The sequence below is a fragment of the Octopus sinensis genome, linkage group LG2 (assembly GCF_006345805.1).
Source record: "Octopus sinensis linkage group LG2, ASM634580v1, whole genome shotgun sequence".
Taxonomy (NCBI): Eukaryota; Metazoa; Mollusca; class Cephalopoda; order Octopoda; family Octopodidae; genus Octopus; species Octopus sinensis.
This window is the reverse complement of record NC_042998.1, coordinates 138,568,147-138,589,139: the sequence shown is the minus strand read 5'-3', so window position 1 is coordinate 138,589,139 and position 20,993 is coordinate 138,568,147. Positions and strand designations below refer to the sequence as shown.

The window sequence follows — 20,993 nt, the reverse complement described above, 5'->3', positions numbered from 1 at the left end:
ATGTGATTGACTATAACCAAACCCCTAAATTTGTGGCCTTGTGCCACATGTAACGGACAGTTGAAAACATCCTGTCATCATATACAATATTTTTGTGGACAGAAAGGAGGATTCAATTGCATCAGTTTCAATCTGAATTGGGATTTCATATAATGCATTCTTGACAGCTAGTCCAATTAATAATATGCAAATAAGTCTCCCCAATTTCCTCATAATATCCTTAATAATAGACACAGGAGAAGAGAGAGTACAATTTCGCAATTAAAGCATATGGCTATTCTTTGAATGTTGTCCATAATGTGTGTGTGTGTATACATATGATGATAAATGTGTAGGCAGAAATTGCGTAAGATGTACCCGGTGCAATCTATGGACACATAAGAGGTGCAGTGATATCAGAGTAAGGTTAACCGAGAAAATAGGTTTTGTGTGGAAGGTGCGCTGGTATGATAAAAACTAAAAATGTACAGAAAATAGACTCCGTCAAATGCTGGGGGTGGGGGTGGGGTAAAGAAGTAAAGATAAATTAAGAAAGAGTTTCAGTGGGAGGGAGAAAGGGTTGTTGTTTATTCCAAAACTGTACCTTCTTTACATTTTGTTACAAATTTAATGAATAATTATATTTTATATATTTATACTTTAGTGATATAAAAATTTGAATTACTGCTTTGTCAGATGACAGTTAATTTTAAATGTCATTCAACATGTTTATCACACTGAGATATATTTTGGAGATGTGATAACTGACACATATTCTGAGTTGTTTAAGATATTTTGGACTGAGTACTTTCCCTGCTAAGTGACATTGAAAACATTGGTGTGGGAGTGATTGTCATGCATGAGCTAATTCCAATATCTTCTTGCATCATATCAAACATGACGGTAAAGATTTAAGGCATTTCTAAGTATGTGAAATATTTGCATGTCATCTGACTTACAGTTAGATTATTGATGTGATTAATGTAACTTCAATAGAAGACCACTCTACTCCTAATATGTGTGGGTAAAGCAGAAACTGTCAGTAGATATCTGAAAGTGATTTGCACTTGACGTATTTTATTATCAGGGTACTTAGTTCAGGGGGCTAAGTCAATGATTCAACTGTTATAAATTTTAACTGATTGTGAAATATGTACTGTTTACCCGACCTGTTTTTTGGCTACTCTATTAATGGAACTGTGATCAGGACATTTACCTTCTTCTGGAGTTTAGCAATTATATTAGGTCTTGTAATCCAAAGAAATATTTATCTTAAACTATTTCATATCAAGCTAAGTGTACCTCTGGTTGTATGACACCAACTTGTTTTAAAATAATCTAAATTCAAAATTTCCTTCGACATTTTGTATTAGTTGTGTTCCAAACATCACCATCATCAAAATAATGATAACAACAACAACAACAACAACAACAATAATAATAATAATAATAATAATTTAACACTCATTTTCCATGCTGGCATGGGTTGGATGCTTTGCCAGTGGGTGGTGAGCCAGGAGACTGCACCAAGCTTCAATCCAATGTCTGTTCTGGCATGATTTCTACAGCTGGATACCCTTCTTAACACCTGCCAAACACAAAATAATAATAAAGTTTTTTAATTTTACCAAACTCTTCATTATTTTCAAAACTGATTGAGATACAAGCAGTGTATTTCAACAGAATTATAGTAACGAAGGGATTAAAATATATAAATGATTGCCTGTGTTGTCTACCTGAATGTCTGTTTGTCTATGTCTCTGTCGGTCTGTCAGGCTGATTGTCTGTTCCAAGCTGAATGTATAGAAATATACCTTTCCAAAGAGAAGGCTATAAACAATGCAATTTATTCTGATACTTTTTACATTCTTAAAAAAAAAGCACTTGATAAAAGTTATTGAAAAATTTGAATTACTGCTTTGTCAGATGACAGTTAATTTTAAATGTCATTCAACATGTTTATCACACTGAGATATATTTTGGAGATGTGATAACTGACACATATTCTGAGTTGTTTAAGATATTTTGGACTGAGTACTTTCCCTGCTAAGTGACATTGAAAACATTGGTGTGGGAGTGATTGTCATGCATGAGCTAATTCCAATATCTTCTTGCATCATATCAAACATGACGGTAAAGATTTAAGGCATTTCTAAGTATGTGAAATATTTGCATGTCATCTGACTTACAGTTAGATTATTGATGTGATTAATGTAACTTCAATAGAAGACCACTCTACTCCTAATATGTGTGGGTAAAGCAGAAACTGTCAGTAGATATCTGAAAGTGATTTGCACTTGACGTATTTTATTATCAGGGTACTTAGTTCAGGGGGCTAAGTCAATGATTCAACTGTTATGAATTTTAACTGATTGTGAAATATGTACTGTTTACCCGACCTGTTTTTTGGCTACTCTATTAATGGAACTGTGATCAGGACATTTACCTTCTTCTGGAGTTTAGCAATTATATTAGGTCTTGTAATCCAAAGAAATATTTATCTTAAACTATTTCATATCAAGCTAAGTGTACCTCTGGTTGTATGACACCAACTTGTTTTAAAATAATCTAAATTCAAAATTTCCTTCGACATTTTGTATTAGTTGTGTTCCAAACATCACCATCATCAAAATAATGATAACAACAACAACAACAATAATAATAATAATAATAATAATAATAATTTAACACTCATTTTCCATGCTGGCATGGGTTGGATGCTTTGCCAGTGGGTGGTGAGCCAGGAGACTGCACCAAGCTTCAATCCAATGTCTGTTCTGGCATGATTTCTACAGCTGGATACCCTTCTTAACACCTGCCAAACACAAAATAATAATAAAGTTTTTTAATTTTACCAAACTCTTCATTATTTTCAAAACTGATTGAGATACAGGCAGTGTATTTCAACAGAATTATAGTAACGAAGGGATTAAAATATATAAATGATTGCCTGTGTTGTCTACCTGAATGTCTGTTTGTCTATGTCTCTGTCGGTCTGTCAGGCTGATTGTCTGTTCCAAGCTGAATGTATAGAAATATACCTTTCCAAAGAGAAGGCTATAAACAATGCAATTTATTCTGATACTTTTTACATTCTTAAAAAAAAAGCACTTGATAAAAGTTATTGAAAAATAATTCATTTAAAGTAATTATTGAAATTAGTACATAGTTAAGAAGGTTTTCCTCCCAATTATATGGTCTTGGGTTCAGCCCTATTGCACAGCCCCTTGGGTAAGTGTCTTCTGCTATAGCTCTGGGGTTTGGTAGATGACAGAATCTGAAAAAAGCTCATTGTGTGTGTGTGTGTGTGGGGGGGGGTGTACACTCTTGTCTTGACATTATGTGATGGTTGTAAATGGCCATCACTGTTCCTGAAGTGCTGTGTTTTTTTTTCCAGTCCTCTGTGGAAGCATATGCTTGGCTATAGAAAATATTACCTTGCTTGGAAACTGGTGGGGTGACGCATCAGGAAGAACATCTAGTTGCAGAAAATAAACCTCAATAGCATGGAAAAGTGGATACTAAAATGAGGGTGATGAAAATGATGATGAATGAAAAAATGAAAAATAATTTGTTAGAAAATATATAAAAAAATATGCTAAAGTTTTGTTATTTGTTCTATATTTGCGTATTTATTTGCATGTTTTTATGTACCTCAATTTGAACCATCTCCTGAAATGCTGGTATACAAACACAGTTCTGCATGAATGAAAAGGCATAGCATCTTGTTTGATGCTCTGACAAGTCTGACAATCCAGTATTCTGGATTGCTACTTTTTTTTGAACCTGAGAGAAAGGATGAAAGGCAAAAGTTGATCTCAGCTGGATTTGAACCCAAAGCTCAGAAATTTATAATAAATATTGTGCAGTATTCTATCCAACACTCTAGCAAACGTTGACTATTTGTATGATTTTACAATTTGATTGGTACTGATGATCCTAAGGCGAAGGACTTAAGATTGAATACTAATTAGTCAATCCAGTAGGTGGGGGCCTCACTTCAGTGATGGGGACTGGTAAAACTGTAAGCAAAACACCCTGAAACATTACACAGTTTTTCTGATTAACCCTGAAACTTACTGGGGTTTGGTATGTGGAGCTTTCAATTGACGTCATTTGCAGAAGCAAGCTGTTTATAAGTCTCTGTATGTATACATCTGTCTGTCTGTCTCTCTCTCTCTCTCTCTCTCTCTCTCTCTCTCTCTCTCTCTCTCTTTCTCTCTCTCTCACACGCATACATATATATCAGTCATCATTGTCTTTATTTACATTATTTACAATTGACGGATATTTGTCCTCATCTTGTTTGTTGTTAACACAACGTTTAGGCTGATATACCCTCCAGCCTTCATCAGGTGTCTTGGGGAAATTTTGAACCTGGGTTCTCATTCCTAAAGTATTCATAAATATCTTCTTCGAGTAAAACCGCCAATAGAAGAGAATATGACTAAAAGCTGCATGCATTCCATCCCATACAGCTGTGGTAGGTTATACAAAGGCGAAACATGCTGCCCTCTCAAAATAAGGGTAGAGGAACATCACAAAGCTGCGACATGGGGAGATATTGATAAACCGGGTGTAGCTGATCATGTATGGAAAAATGGAGACTACCCACCCCTGTGGGATGAAGTTAGAATAATAGACAGAGAACACCACTGGAAAATATGAAAACTAAAAGTCGCAGCACATATGCTTGAACACAACAACCTTCTAAGCAGACCGAGTGCAGATATGAACAGCATATAGGAATCGGTATTAAGGAAGGATAGGAGAATATTAGATTTATAAGCCCCAAAATTCATTCCATAATTGCCCATGGGCATATGGCATAGTGGTTAAGAGCACTGGCTACTAACCCCAAGATTCTGAGTTGAATTCCAGGCAGTGACCTGAATAATAATAAATAACAATTATAATAACAACACTGAAAAATACTTTAGGAATGAGAACCCAGGTTCGAAAATTTCCCCTAGACACCTGATGAGGGTATATCAGCTAAAACGTGATAACAACAAACAAAATGAGGACAAATATCTGTCTAATGTAAATAATGTACATAATTCCTTATCTCTTAAATATAGAACTGTATCATTGTCTTTCTTTAACATCCATGTTCCTTACTAGAATAGGTTGAACTGTTTGATAGGATCTGGTCCAAAGATTGCTTCATGCTCCAGTGTCTACTTTGTCATGGTTTCCAAGGCTAGATGTTCTCTCTAATACCAACCACTTAACAATCGTTATCATTTTTTTTTAATGTTCACTTTTTTGTGCTTGAATGGGTCAGATGGTATTTATTGAAACAAATTTCTGTGGCTGGACATGTTTCATGAAAGGACACCATTTGTCCAACTGTGTCAGTTGTCTAGAACTATCATGTAATATCAAGATGAGGAGACACAGAATCTCTTTTTGTGACAGGCTTCTTTCAATTTCCATCTACCAAATCCATGTGCAAAGCTTTGGTTGGTATAGGGCTTATAGTAGATAATATTTGTCCAAATTTTCACACAGTAGGACTGAATAGAATAACTATGCGTTTAGGAAACAAACTCCTTAACCACACACTCATACCTGCATCAAGGCACCATTAGCAATCCTCTCCCCTGCATCTATCCTTCAATCTTACTGAATCCTTACAGACGATGCCTGCCTCCCATCTCCCATTTCCTTGCACCCCTACACTCCTAGCTTCTCCATCTTCACTTCTACTCACCTTGTACCTTGAGGTGCCATCTGGACACCTCATCACTGCTATTTATCTCTTCACAGCTACTACTGATTTATTTCTAACTCCCTCCTAAATTGTGAGTAGCCACAAAGTCCCTCCCTTTGAATTTTCTAGGCTTGCAAGGTGCATGGTGACCTCCATAGTGCAGGCAGCACAAGAAAAGCAACCAGTACATGCTCTAAAGTGTTTGGCATAAGGAAGGGCATCCAGCTATAAAAATCATGTCAAAATCAGCTCCTTAATCACAACGCAGTCTTTGAACCCATTGGATCCTTGTCAAGCTGTCCAACCCATACCTTCGTAGAACATGAACATTAAATGATGGTGATACAATGATGATATATTTTTTATATTTTTTCTTTTTGTCAGATCACCAGCATATTCGATATAATCCCTTGAAAGAAGAATGGATTTTGGTGTCACCTCATCGCATGAAACGTCCTTGGAAAGGTCAGGTGGAAAAAGATGAAGTTGATGACATTCCACGTTTTAGTCCATGTAATCCACTTTGTCCTACAGCTGAGAGATCAAATGGTCAGGTAGGATTTATGACTGTATTATGTACACAGAATCTTCTCTTTCCTGTTCTTTTCTGTCTTGCAACTTAATTGGTGATTTCACTGGTGCTGTTAGCATGAAAATACACACTGTATGGTGGTTGGTATTCGGTAGGACATCCAGCCATAGAAAATATGTTAATGCTGACCCTGGAGCTTAGCACAGCCCTGTGGTTTGCCCAATCCTGTCAAACCATCCAACCCATGCTGTCATGGAAAATGGACATTAAATGATAATGATAGTGGTGATATGACTCTCTGGATGCTTTTATCGTCATCATTGTCTTCATCATTTTAATATTTACTTTTCCATGCTTGCATGGGTTGGACAAGACTACATTGTTGCAGAATTTTGTCTAAGTACTGCTCCTGATCTCAACCATTACCTGTTTCCAAGTAAGGTAATAATCCCCTGTCTACTGAACAGTAACAGTCCAGATTGGAGAGAAACAACACTGTTTGAATAAGCCATTTGTTTACTGTCAGCAAACACATCTAAAGACAAGTGAATTCACTCATACAAACACAGAGGCACACATGTACATTACATACATTATACATACATACGGGTGCACGCACACACACATACACACACACACGTGGTATTGGTTGATCTGTGGCTAGAGTAAAGAATAGCATTCATGGTGCGGGACTGAATTTCTAGTCAGGTGATTCCAAAGGAAACTTGTTAACCACACAGCCATGCTTGTGCTTTGGCATATTAGAGTATTAGAGACTGAAACATTTCTTGTTGTAAATTTGGATGGGAGACTATTAGTTTTTCTTTTCATTGTGCTTTAGGCTGACATTCCTGTGCCTGCTGTAAAGCACACCAGCATGATATTTTGCTGGCTCCCTTAACATAGTTAAGATATAATTAGAAATTAATTAATTTTCTATTTGCAAGCAAGAACTCTTGTAATCCAAGTAAGATGGCCAGCAGCTCTTAAGTGAGTATGTTGCAGACAACCTTACTGTATTTCCGTCTACTTAATCTCTTATTATATAAGGAAATCATAAGCATGTGCCACTTATGTTTTTCTTTCTATGTTTGATCTCCATTATACAATAAGAACTGCTTGTCATGTAAATCTGTAGTTAGCTGTGATTATATGTATTACTTGCTTGGAATTAGTTTTGGATTATTTTTAGTTCCTACTTCCAATTCAGTTTGGTACTAAGTACATATCCAGGAAAAAAGACACCTGATAATGAGACATTATCATTAATATCATCATTTAACATCTTCCATTTTCCATAAAAGCATAGGTTGGCTGTTTTAACAGGAGCTGGTGAGCCAGAGAACTGCACTAAATGCTAATGTCTGTTTTGGCATGGTTTCTATGGTTGGATGTCCTTAACATCAACCATTTTGCAGTGTGTACTGGGTGCTTTTTACATTGCTTTGGCTCTAGTGAAGTCACCAAGTAGCTTGCAAGACAAGACCTCAATCTCTCAAATGAAGTGGGAGTAGTATTGAGGGAGGTGGCTTTATGCCAGGTGATGAGAGACAGAAAAAGGTGTCTTGCAGTAGATTTTGGAAAGATTTAGAAACTTTAAGAATGTTTTCAGACATTCTTAGGAAATTTTAAATCAATGTCTGTTGATCTGGTTTTGATTGTTCTTTACAGTCTACAACATAAGGCTCATTGAAATTTTCTTTATTCCCCTCAGTAAATTTTGTAATTCATATTTATAGAATACTGCATGTTGGTTGAGAAATGAATGTTATTTTAAAAATAGTTTTTTCAACTGTACTGACAGCTTTTTGTTCCAAAAATAACAACAAATATTGTTGTTGAATATTAACAAGTTGCACAAGTGACTTTAGTTCATACTCCTGAACTACAGCTTGCAATTCTGTTAAGATGTTGTGAAGAGATAGTTATTTAGTTTGGGGTCTGTCTTGATTAGAAAGCCTGGATCTTTTCTGTTCAGCTTTCATTTCTCAATTCCTTCAATTTTCTTCCAATTGATTTCAAATTTGGTGTATTTATATAGTTTTGTATGCTAATTATGGAAATGAAGTTCATTTCCCCCATAAATTAGTAAATATTAAAGCTAATAGCTTTTAAAGTTTATAAATTTTGGTTAATTTTAGCCAACTGAAAGCCACAGACATATTGGTGCATGTTTTTATAGTAACAGCCCAAGCTGTTGTATTAGTCTGCTTACTCATTTGTTGTTGCCCTGTCCCATTCACACATAGTTTACCTATCTGCTGCTGTCAGAGCTATAGTTTTTTTCCCCCTATAATTAAATGTTTTTGCTACAAAACATGTATTGTTTACATGAAATGAACTGCAGTTTGTTTTGTTGCAATACCTATTTCAAAATTCACATGATTTAATTCATGAAAACTTATTAAAACTTCCATCATTAAATGTCTTGTCATCCTAATATTGATAGTTGTTGTAATGTTGTCATCACAAACAAAATGCTAGCTTCCAAATCCTGTTTTCTCATTGGGTAAAACTTATCAAACTTTAAACCTCTGTAACATTTTCCTAAAATTTTTCTGGAACAATTGAATCTGAACATCAGATTCAGTGTGAAAAATTACATTAGTACACTAAATCTGAAAATTTTCACTTCATTTTAAAATTTCATAAAGTGAAGCCAAACAGAAAAGATCTGAAAGTCTTGTAATCAATGCCATTCTGTGTTTGCTTTTTTTTCATATGCTAGTATACATTATTTAATGCATTCCTTTTTTTTGGGTACACTGACATTTCTTCACTAACTTCTCACCTTTTGCAACTGGGGTAGCCATGCATCTCCTTTACTGCAAGACATCTATTTCTGCCCCTCTATCATATTTTAACCTCTCATAATCTGGCTTGTAGCCACCTCCCTCAGTAATACTGCCCACCTTTTCAGTTGAGGGGTCTTATTTGGCAAGTTACTTGGTAACCACACTTGTGCTGGTGCTATGTAAAAACCACCCAGTACACTATAAAGTGGTGGGTATTAGGAAGGACATCCAGCCATAGAAATCCATGCCAAATCAGACAGTGAAGCTTGGTGCAGTCTTCTGGCTTATCAGCTCCTGAACTATCCAACCCATGCATAGAAAACAAGTATTAAACAATGATGATGACAATGATGATTGATGATGATAGGGTGTGATTTGAGGGCTATTTAGCTGCTATTACACTGTGTAACAGGATCTTTATCCTTTGGTAGCAGCTGTTACTTCCTGTTTGCTTATTCCTAGAAAGTATGGAAAATGACTAATATTTCCTTCGAACTTTTGCTTTGGTTACATTTATTCAAACTCTGAAGAATCTCTTTCTACACATGACTGATGTTCCCCCACTACTCCTGCTCATGATCAGAGATACACATATTGTCAACCACTAAGGGACATGCTCAAGTATTTAAGGTCAAGCAACTGACAAGCAAATCTGCAGTATTGAGCAGAATATTTACTATAATGATATTTCTGCTTAAGCAACTCAGTGCTGAATTTATCTGAAATATAATGAAAAATCTGTCACTTTCATGACATTGATATCCAGGTCACAAGTGCAAAGTTTGAAGGGAATACTTGTCATTTCCTTTGATTTCTAGATAGAAGGAAATGAGAAATAACACTTATTGAGAAAAGACAAAAAGAAAAAAAATTGTTACATTAGTAGATTGAGCAAATATTTAAAGGTTCCTTTTTTGATTCAGTAGCATCAAAGTATTTCTTGGCTCTAAACATCAAGTCAGTTTGTGCAGTTTTGATTATACTGAGAATGTGATGTAATTATTAGCAGGGGTGGGGCATTGTATGATGTGATGAGTTCTCTCTGATGTAGTCAACAGGATCTTATAGCCTATTGAGTAAGAAGTGACAGTATCACTTCTCACTTAACAGACTTCAGGATCTTGTTATGATTAATGTTTTTAAAATGCAAATATTACTTCTTTAAGGGTTTCTTTGAAATAAGTAACATTTCCATTTTAAAAACATTAATCATTATTATATTTAAACATTTTTCTTAATGGAGAAAAAAAAAATAAACAGTGTAGGTTGTTCATTATTTTCATCATCATTTAATGTTGACTTTTCTATGCTTAAATGGACCTGACAGAATTTGTTGGGGCAGACTTTTTCTACAGTTTGATACCCTTCCTGTCACCATCCTTCACCTGTTTACAAATTAGGTAATATTTCCCCATAACCAGACTCATTTCTACACGCACGCACACACACACACACACACACACACACACACACACACACACACACACACACACACACACACACACACACACACACACACACACACACACACACACACACACACACACACACACACACACACAAACACTTTACTTGCAAGGGTTTGACCCAAGGTGCCACTCAGTAGGATTGAACCCATTCTGATACAGTTAGGATTCAAGCTTCTTGACCACACATCCATGCCTATTCTCAAATGTAAATATCTGGTAAGTCTTACTGGTAATTCAGTGGAGGGAAAACGGAGTTTGGCATCTACATAGGAGTGTGATAAGGTTTATGGTGAAAATGTATTATTGATAAAGATGAATGAGAAAATTATGGAGATAACATGCAGAGAGAAGGCAACAGAGTTCATAGAATGAATGATTTAGATGATGTCACCAAGTCAAATCTGTAGAAAAATAATTACTGACAACAGTTGATCAAAGGCTTTTCTTGTATTGAGTACAATAAACCGAGGCTTTTAGGTGTGCCGCAAGAAATATCAAAAATTATCTAGAGACTATTAGAGATCTTAATTAAAAATAGCTATATTCATATGCTTAATATATATATATATGTATCTCTCTCTCTCTCTCTCTCTCTATATATATATATATATATATATATATATATATATATATATATAGACCTTGACATAAACTCCTCTTATCTTCTATATAAATAATGCATCTTTTTCAATTGCAAGAACTAAAAGTCAGAGGGGGAAGGGATAAACTACCTGTATCAACTTGCTATAAAAGCAGGTAATAATTTTACCTTGTCCTTATTCTTAGTGCAAGTTTTGAAGAGTGCAGTTCGATTTTAACAGTTATTTTTTCAAAGACATAATGGAAGTGACAAAGGGGCATATTTGGCATATTTTACTTTATGAGTTCAATAAAGGCAATAACACAACAGAAAATGCAAGGAATATTAATGCAGTATATAGGGGTCAGACAATAAGCATAAGCCAGTGTCAGTGGTGATTCCAGAAATTCCGAGCTGGAAACTACAGCCTAGAAGATGAGCCTCATCCTGGAAGATCTGTGGAGCTCGATGAGGACATCCTGCAAATCATGTGATAGTTTGAAATGAAAGTGTCCATCATACAAGCAGTATCCTTCATTCCCAATCTTCTATGAAGACGTCTAGTTATGGGGAAATATTACCTTATTTGGAAACAGGTGAGGCTTGATAACAGGAATGACATCAGGCTGTAGAAAATTTATCTCAAGAAAAAATCTATCTGACCCATAGAAAAGTGGATGTTGATGATGATAATTCACTATGCTTGTGCAGACAACTTGTGTTATCCATTACAAAACTTATTCTCTGGAATTTTTCAGAGATGTTTGTAAGGACTTAGATTGGTCTGATAAAACTAGGATGACAATTATTTGATAAACAAATACACTGTGTGATAAAATTGTGAAGGGGAGATTTGCTATAAGAAGAGGATGTGGTACAAGAAGCCTTGAAGCAGAGTCATAATCTAATGAAATCAACTCTGATGAGAAAATTTCTCAGCTAATCAGAATACATTTCAGTCATACTGCTACATATACACTTGTGCACGCGCACACAGGCACACACACACACACACACACACACTCTCTCTCTCTCTCTCTCTCTCTCTCTCTCTCTCATTCACTCACACACTTATTCACACTCATAAGTCAGAATGAGGAAGTGAATATTCTTTTCTATTCTAGGCACAAGGCATGAAATTTTTGGGGGAGGGGGGCCAGTCAATTAGGTCGACCCCAGTACACAACCAGTACTTAATTCATTTGGTAGAAACTTATTCACTAGAATTTTTCAGAGGTACTTATAAGGACTTTGACTGATCTGATAAAACTAGGATGACAATTATTTAATAAATAAACACACTGTGTGAGTAAAATGTGAAAGGGAGATCTGCTATAAGAGGAGGATGTGGGACGAGAAATCCTGAAGCAGAGTCATAACCTATGATGAGAAAATTACTCAGCTAATCCGAATACATTTCAGTCATACTGCTACATATATACTTGTGTGTGCAGACAGACAGACAGACACACACATTCTCTCTGTCACTTTCTCTCGCTCTCTCTCTCTCTCTCTCACATACTTATTCACGCTCATACACCAGACTAAAGAAATGAATATTCTTTTCTACTCTAGGCACAAGGCCCGGAATTTTGGGGGAGGGGGGGCCAGTCGATTAGATCGACCTCAGTACACAACTGGTACTTAATTTATCGACCCAAAAAATGATGTAAGGCAAAGTTGACCATGGCGGAATTTGAACTCAGAATGTAAGGACAGGTGAAATACTGCTAACGTTTCTGCCAGCTTGCTGCCTTGAGGAAATGAATATTAAAATATTATTAGATCATTTGCGAAATACAAGGAAGCCTATTACTTTAATGACTTCTATTAAGATACTATCTTTTGATCAGAAGATTAATGTTGCTCTTATTGACTTAAAAGGAAGGAGGAAGGCAATTTATAAATAAATAAAGAGCTGAGATCTAAGCCATAAATATATTCTTTAGTCTTGACCTAATGTACCCCAATAATTTTAAATGATTTGTATGTAGCCATGTTTATTATGCCCACTGACTATTATTGATTTGTTTTCTGTATATGTAGGTAAATCCTGATTATAAAGGAACATTTGTATTCCAAAATGATTTTCCTGCTTTGTTAACTGAAGGTCCTGAACCAGGTAAATTAGTCTACAATTTTTGCTTATTGTATTCAGTGGAATATATGACATGTGTTTCCATAAAAATGCCTCAAAAAAAATCACCTCAAGTCGTATCTGTGAAGTTGGGCCTTTCATAAGCTACTTTTGTCCCTGACACTCTTTTTCTTGAATATGTGCTGCTGAAATTGGGTTGCATCTAATATGTCCATGCATCTTTTATGCCATAAAACATGGTCATTTCATTTGAAATGTCAAAGCTTTGCATTTATAAATAAAGATTTTGGGTTTGGTCTTTATCTAATTCTACAAGAATTTTTATCAGCATTCTTCACCCTCCTCATATAAGTTTTGTGGCAGATTAAGTAGACTGTCTTCCTTACCACTGTTGTCATTTTGTGATGAACATGAGAAATACTTGGTTTGTTTGTGTGAAGGGGTGCTGAAAAGTTCCTAGCTTTAAGGGTATCACAAAAAGCCTGTTTGGAGGCCTGACCTTCCAAGTTCTTTTACAGGGCTTAGAAAAAAATGAAGGACCACTGCAATAAGTGTATGAATCTGAGAGGGGAATATGTTGAATAAAAACATAATTTTCCTGTATTTTCTTTTACCCAAAACCAGGAACTTTTCAGTACCCTCTTATATATCATTTAGCTGGTAACAAGTACCCCTATGTACATTATGAATGAAAGGCATCCTGCTGCAAAAATAGTTGCTTCAAAAATTTGGCAAAATCACTATACTTGCATGAAAAATGGATTTATTAGTATTACATTTTTGAAACTTCACTATTACTGACCACACTTTATTTATCCGTTTTGTTACATATTTCTGTCAAAATGCACTGCCTTTGTTTCAGTTAATTTTTTTAAATAATGAAGAATTTAGTAAAATTACCTTGTCAATACCTACTTCTTGTTTGGAACATAAACTAACATGAAATATTTCATGTAAGATTTTAATTTAGATCACTTTAAAACAGGAAGATTGTATCATACAAGCAGGGCCAGTCTCAGGTGAGCTGGTATCAAAAGGGTTAGATATAATGACATTCTTTCGGAAAGGTTTCAATATGGATCACTTTAAAACAGGAAGATTGTGATATAATAGAAACAAGTACAGTCTCGGGTGAGTTGGTATGAAAAGGGTTAAGTATAAAGAACAATTACAATGCACATATTGAATGAAATAAGTTATGCTTGTATTTGTGCTTAAGTGTAGACAATATGTGCATAGAGAAGCCTGATGGGCTGAAGCTGGAAACTTGTGATTGATATTACTTCAAGTATTTCATCATCTTCCAGTAACATACATGTCTCAATGAAACTAGTTGAAATATAAATGCATCATCATCATCATTTTCACGTCTACTTTTTTCTATGCTTGCAAGGGTCAGATGAGAGTATGTTGGAGCAAAGGTTTCTATGACTGGATGCTCTTCCTGTCATCACCCTCCACTTATTTCCAACTAAGTTAATAATCTCCCAGTCTATCAAACAACAAACAGACATTTATTTGGAGAATTGGAAACAAACAACAGATAAGCAAGCCTTTTTGTTTTTGAAAGATCTCACAATATGTCAAGATGTGATAGGAAGCTCAGATTTGCTTTCATGGTGGACTGTGAGTGAATGACACCACTAGTGAAGCCATTGTTGATAATTAGTGAACGAATACATGGGATCTTTTTGGTTTGAACGGCAGTTTTTAACATAATTTCTAGGTAGCTAAAAAAATTAAACTTCATATACTGGTAGAATGTGTTTATAAAACATCTTTTTCTCTTGGCTTTATTGAGAAAATTCTATAGTTTGTAAGATATTTGTTGTTTTTTGTCTTCAATTTTTTTCTTCTATTGAGGTAAAAAAAACATTCTGTGCCGTATGAATATGTCCCTTGTTTAAGAAACAGATTGGGTTTATTTACATTTGTGAAGAAAAAAAAGATACCATTCCCCCCACCCCTAACCCTAACCCTAACCCTTACTAACCCTAACTAACTCTAACCTTAAAACAGATTGAAATGCAATAGACCGATACTAGGGTCATAATTATGGATGACAATTTCATATGACACTGCTAGAAAAAACTGCCGTTCAAACCGAAAAGATCCAATACATGTAGACAAGGAAATACCAACTCACTCACATTTGTTCATTCAGTGTATACACATTATCATCATTTTCATAGTAGAAGGCACTTGCCCATAGTACCATGCAATGGGACTGGAATCTACAAAATCTTACTATGGTTGAAATAAGAATGTAAATACATTCTATCTGGCACCATTGTAGATAGTTTAGTTTGCATAGTTGTGCTTTTTATGGTTCATCATTAACTAAATAAAATTTTATGCCCCACACAGCATAAATCTGAAAAAAAAATTCGAATACATTTAGATATTACAAAATCTAATTTATGACTGCCTTACATAGTTTCTGAATGCTTTATGTGTGACATGTCTGAGGAGTATTAAACAAACCATAAAATGGTCCATCAGGACACTCCTTCCCTCTTTATCTGTACAGTAGTAGCATAGACGTGAAGGAGTGTGGTCTAGTGGTTAGAATATTTGGCTCATGATCATAATGATGTAGGTTCAATCCAGGGCTGGGAAATGCATTGTGTCCTTGAGCAAGGCACTTAATTTCATGTTGCTCTATTTGATGGAAAGGAGTATCAGCTGAGTGTTGGTACAGCTTTTTCTCCCTCCAACTATCACATCCAGCATGTATCACTGGGTCAAAGGATGGGAGAGTCAAGAGTGTGTCTCTATGTCTGCTTGCAACTGCATAAACACTTAAAACAGTTAGCAAAAGCATGGTAGCCATTATTCTTTGCAGTTGACAGCTGGCTTTAAAATAGAAAGTATGTGTTTAGATTCTTATTTAACCCACAGAAAAGCTTTGTAATATATGTGTGTGTGTGTGTGTGTACACACACACATCTAGCAATAGAAACCTGTTAAGGCTCACTGCAGTCTCTGGCTTGTTGTACCTTGTTGAACTTTCCATCCACTACCAGCCTGCTAGATGAACATTAAATAATGATGATGATATGGAGATAAAATGTAAGAACTGACATATTTCTTTTGGTGGCGAGGTCATTATCATCGTAAGGAAAAATATAGATTATTTGTTCATTCATTTACATCTGAGAGAAGAAATTTCAAGTATAGAATCAAGGGGCCTTAGAGTTAATTAAGCAAAGACCAAAGTACTAGTAAGCAGGAAAGCAAACAAATTACTAATCTCTTCAGGGAAATGGCCTTGCTCAGTATGTAGAAATGGTTTCGGTAGAAATTCCATAAAGTGTACTCAGTGTAAGCATAAGAGGGGTAGTGGAATCAGAGGACGGTTAACAGTGTGTGGCAGATGTGCAGGAGCAATAATTACTTAACAGTCACTGTAAATAGATTTCCTCAACTGCTCTGTAGGATCTTTAGAGGTAGTAGACAGTTTCTCTTACCTAGGTGGCCAAATTAGCAGTGGAGGAAGATGCTCTGAAAGTGTAGTTGTAATCTGGGCAAAGTTCAGACCTCACTCCTTCACCTTTGTTGGTAACAAAGACCCTCCTCCTCAGAATGAAAAATGGATTATATGCCTATGTATGAACAGTTATCCTACATTGTAGTGAAATGAGCTGTGAATGCTGAAAATATGTGATAGCTGATCTCTGAATGGGGGGGAACCTGTGGAGGAGGACAAAATAGTGTAAAATGATCTTCAGATGTTGAGTCTCACAGAAGAGATGACGAAGGACCAAGACAATTGGCAATTTGCTGTGATGAAGAAAACCTGTCAAGTTAAATAAAACCTCTCCCCACAACTAGCACCTCCACATCTCCCCACCTGAGTTCACCACTTGTATTTCCTCCCCTTCTGTCTTCCAATCTCTCTTTGCACCCTTGGAAACCTACTTATACACAATGTGTCCATGTTAAATGTCTTCCCAACAACAGATTCTCCTAATACCTCTCCTTCTGTTTGTGTCCACTCACTCCATTCCTCCCTCCCCTGTATCTACCACCCTTTCCACTGTCTTGCGAACTTACCTACCTTATACAATCCTTGGTGCACTTTACTATATATATCTCTTTGTAACTTAGGTGTATGCCTTATAACATCTTCACCATCTTACCACCCTCTTTTCTCTCTCTACAACTGAGGTAGCTGTGTATCTCCTCTACTGCAGTACACCTATTTCTGTATCTTTAGTCAGGCTTTTGTGACTTGATTTGAAAATAACTGTTTTGGCACAATTGGATATCTGAAAGAGAGAATGATAGAGATCTTGGAAACATTGTCCACTGGTTACATGTTTTATAAGCAGTTTGGTTACTGTTTGTATAACAGTACTTTTATATGTTTCCTATTTGGAAATAGATAATAAATATATTTTACTTTTGAAGTAGGAATATATATTGATAAACACGTCACTTATAACTTACTTGTAAGTGTTATCATTATACATAAATCCTGACTCCAGCTACATAAATGCCATAGTGAGAAATATATACATTTTATGTGCACATATATATTGAAGATAAATAAATTCATGTCCTTTTAACCACTATAAAAAAAATACACAGTTTCATAATTGCAGAAATAAATTTCATTAACAAGTTGAAGAATGTATAGAAAGAGAAAATAATTACTACATTAGTTTATTTATGTACACTTAGCATTTATAGTACAATTGGAAAATAAAGTCATTTTGTCGTAGAGAGTTACGACTTAAAAATTCACACTCGCTAATCCTTCAGACTAACTACTAGAGTTCGCAACAATTCAAATAAGTCTTGTTGGATTTAAGTCAGACATGGCATAAAAAATAGCCAATATCTCAAGGAGTGAGTGTCGTGGAGTTTAGTAACATCCAATGATCGCTGTTGTTAGTGTTGTGGAGTTTAGTAACATCCTACGATCACTATTGTGAGTGTCGTGGAGTTTAGTAACATCCTGCGATCACTAAATAATTGCCCAAAAATCAGGTTTTTTATAATTGCTCATATCCAAATTCTAAGAACCGTATTTCGTGAAAGATTTCTTTGACAAAACTTTAGAATTCGTATATGGGCAGTATTTTTAACCAATGGGATTACCAACACTTATGGTTGTTCAGGCAAACGACCATTACATCATATTGCTGCCTTTTATGACTTGCTACACACGATTTGTATTTGTTAACAATACAAAAACAGTGGAAGCAACATTGCACTAATCTTTCCTGTGCATGAATCTCACAAATAAAGCTTTCAAAACTTGCAAAAATTGGTCCTCATATTTTTATAATCTCTTATGAAGTCCTCAGCTACATATCATTGACTAAAATGACCCATATTTACCTCAAACATACCAGTATATCCAGTTCTTGCCTAGAAAATTGGCTCTTTGGGATTCTCTTCCTGCTTATATCTTTCTCAAAGGTGTTTCACTTACAATGGTTCCAGAAGAAGATTAATGGCACCAGTCTCATAGTCTTGGATGGCCTGCAAAGGTCATGGATGGCCACTGCCACTTCTTCCAGATCCATTAATTAAAAAAGAAAAGGTGACAAATCCTGATCAACTGTTTATTTACTTTAAAACAAAGAACCACATTGGAGGATTGCTCACACATCTGGAACAGTTCCTGCTACACAATACACACATAGATTCTAGATTACATCCAAAAGGAAGGTTATAAAGTTTATTAGTAAAAGCTGATTAATCAATATATTACAACTATAAAGCAACATGTGTACTGTGTTTTTTTTTCTCTCTCTGCCACGTCTGCAGCTATATCAATGACATCAGCAACTTTTAACAAGCAAGCTGTTTACTCACTTTATCCAAGCCTGTTCCTTGTAGAGAGATGGGCCAAAAAAGACTTAGAAGAAAGAGTTTCAATGACAATTTTATGTGTTTACACCTTTATTCTGGTTCCCACCATCCTCTTTTCTATAATGTGAGTAGCCTTGTAGCTCCTCTATGTCAAGAACATGGTTCTGGTCTAGCTCCTTACTCTCATACTTTAACTACTCATCTCCTAGCCTTGTATAAAGCTGCCTCCCTCTCTACTGTAGTTCCACTTAGTCAAAGGGGATGTTAGTCCTGAAAAGTTGCATAGCAACCTCACTGAAAGAAGCACCCAGTGTACTCTGTAAAGTGGTTGGTGTTAAGAAGGGCATCCAGCTGTAGAAACCATGTCAAAGCAAACTTTAAAAAAACATGTATATATATATATCCATATATTATATATATATATATATACATCATCATCATCGTTTAACATCCGCTTTCCATGCTAGCATCGGTTGGACTGTTCAACTGGGGTCTGGGAAGCCAGGAGGCTACGCCAGGCCCAGTGTGATTTGGCAGTGTTTCTACAGCTGGATGCCCTTCCTAACGCCAACCACTCCGTGAGTGTAGTGGGTGCTTTTTACGTGCCAGACGAGGCTGGCAACAGCCACGATTGCTTGGTGCTTTTTACGTGCCACCGCCACGGAGGCCAGTTGGGGTGGCGCTGGCAATGGCCACGTTCAGATGGTTTTCTCTTATGTGCCACCAGCACTGGTATCATAACTACAATTCCATTGATTTTGATCGATTTCAATTTCACTTGCCTCAACAGGTCTTTGCAAGTAGTTTTGTGTCCCAAGAAGGAAAGGTATGCATAAGTGGACTGGCTACATCCCATGTAGAGGCCATGGGTTATGGTCTCACTTGTCCTGCCGGGTCTTCTCACGCACAGCATACTTCCAAAGGTCTCGGTCACTAGTCATTGCCTCAGTGAGACCTAATGTTCGAAGGTCGTGCTTCACCACCTCGTCCCAGGTTTTCCTGGGTCTACCTCTTCCACAGGTTCCCTCAACCGCTAGGGTGTGGCACTTTTTCATACAACTATCTTCATCCATTCTCGCCACATGACCATACCAGCGCAAACGTCTCTCTTGCACACCATAACTGATGCTTCTTAGGTTCAACTTTTCTCTCAAGGTACTTACACTTTGTCGAGTATGAACACTGACATTACACATCCATCGGAGCATACTGGCTTCATTCCTTGCGAGCTTACGCATATCCTCAGCAACCTTAACACTAATAATAATAATAATAGTTTATCTTATTCCCAAGAGACAGACCAATCCTTGAAAGGAGATATTTGAATGTTACTACATACATGATTAATTTTGCTTCCACATAATCATAGTATGAAAAGATAGACAGATGGACTTAATGAATGCCAAGATGTCACTGAATTGGTCCCTACATCTTTCCTCTCAGAGTGTGGAGTTTTCTAAGATTTGTTATCCACTCAAAGAATAATACAAAACTGATTTATTTACCTTCCTACGAAAGACTTACAAACTGAACATTTAGATAGATATTCTGTCAGTCAGCTGCTTATCTCAGTAACATAAAATTCAAGACAAGAAATCAATAGTATATATTGATTTTGTTTTGTAAAGAAGTAATACAGAAATGAAACTAACTGAAGTTTGTGGTATTTAGGAAGTAATTTAGTTTTTTTAAATTTCTGAGAATTTCAGTAAATTTTTGCGCAATTTATTTAAAAAAAAGATAATTCTCAACAATTGTTTTATTGTTTTAATATTCTTGTCCCTCATTGAATTTCTCCAAAAGTTAGTTATCTGATAAAATAATAACTTTTGTTGATTATGTTAATACCACGGACATTAGAGTACTATAAAACAAAGACAGTAAAATTGCGGCAATTATGTGTATGTGCATATGTGTGCCTGTGTTTGGAATGTTAAACCTTTGCTCCTCTTTTGTTAAGGAATGGTTTTGGGAATCATGTCAAAGAAGACATTGGTG

General features: G+C 35.9%; 1 protein-coding gene across 3 annotated transcripts in view; it reads left to right on the top strand.

Annotated features, from left to right (window-relative positions):
* LOC115232049 (galactose-1-phosphate uridylyltransferase) overlaps positions 1-20,993 on the top strand; it is a 74,026-nt gene that overhangs the window by 15,712 nt on the left and 37,321 nt on the right. For 2 of the 3 annotated variants that reach the window (XM_029801930.2, XM_036499760.1), the window contains exons 2-3: positions 6,080-6,249; positions 13,118-13,193. In XM_029801930.2, the coding sequence (XP_029657790.1) occupies positions 6,080-6,249; positions 13,118-13,193 (246 nt within the window). The remainder of the gene's footprint in view (positions 1-6,079; positions 6,250-13,117; positions 13,194-20,993) is intronic. The other variant, XM_036499763.1, reaches the window with a different exon arrangement.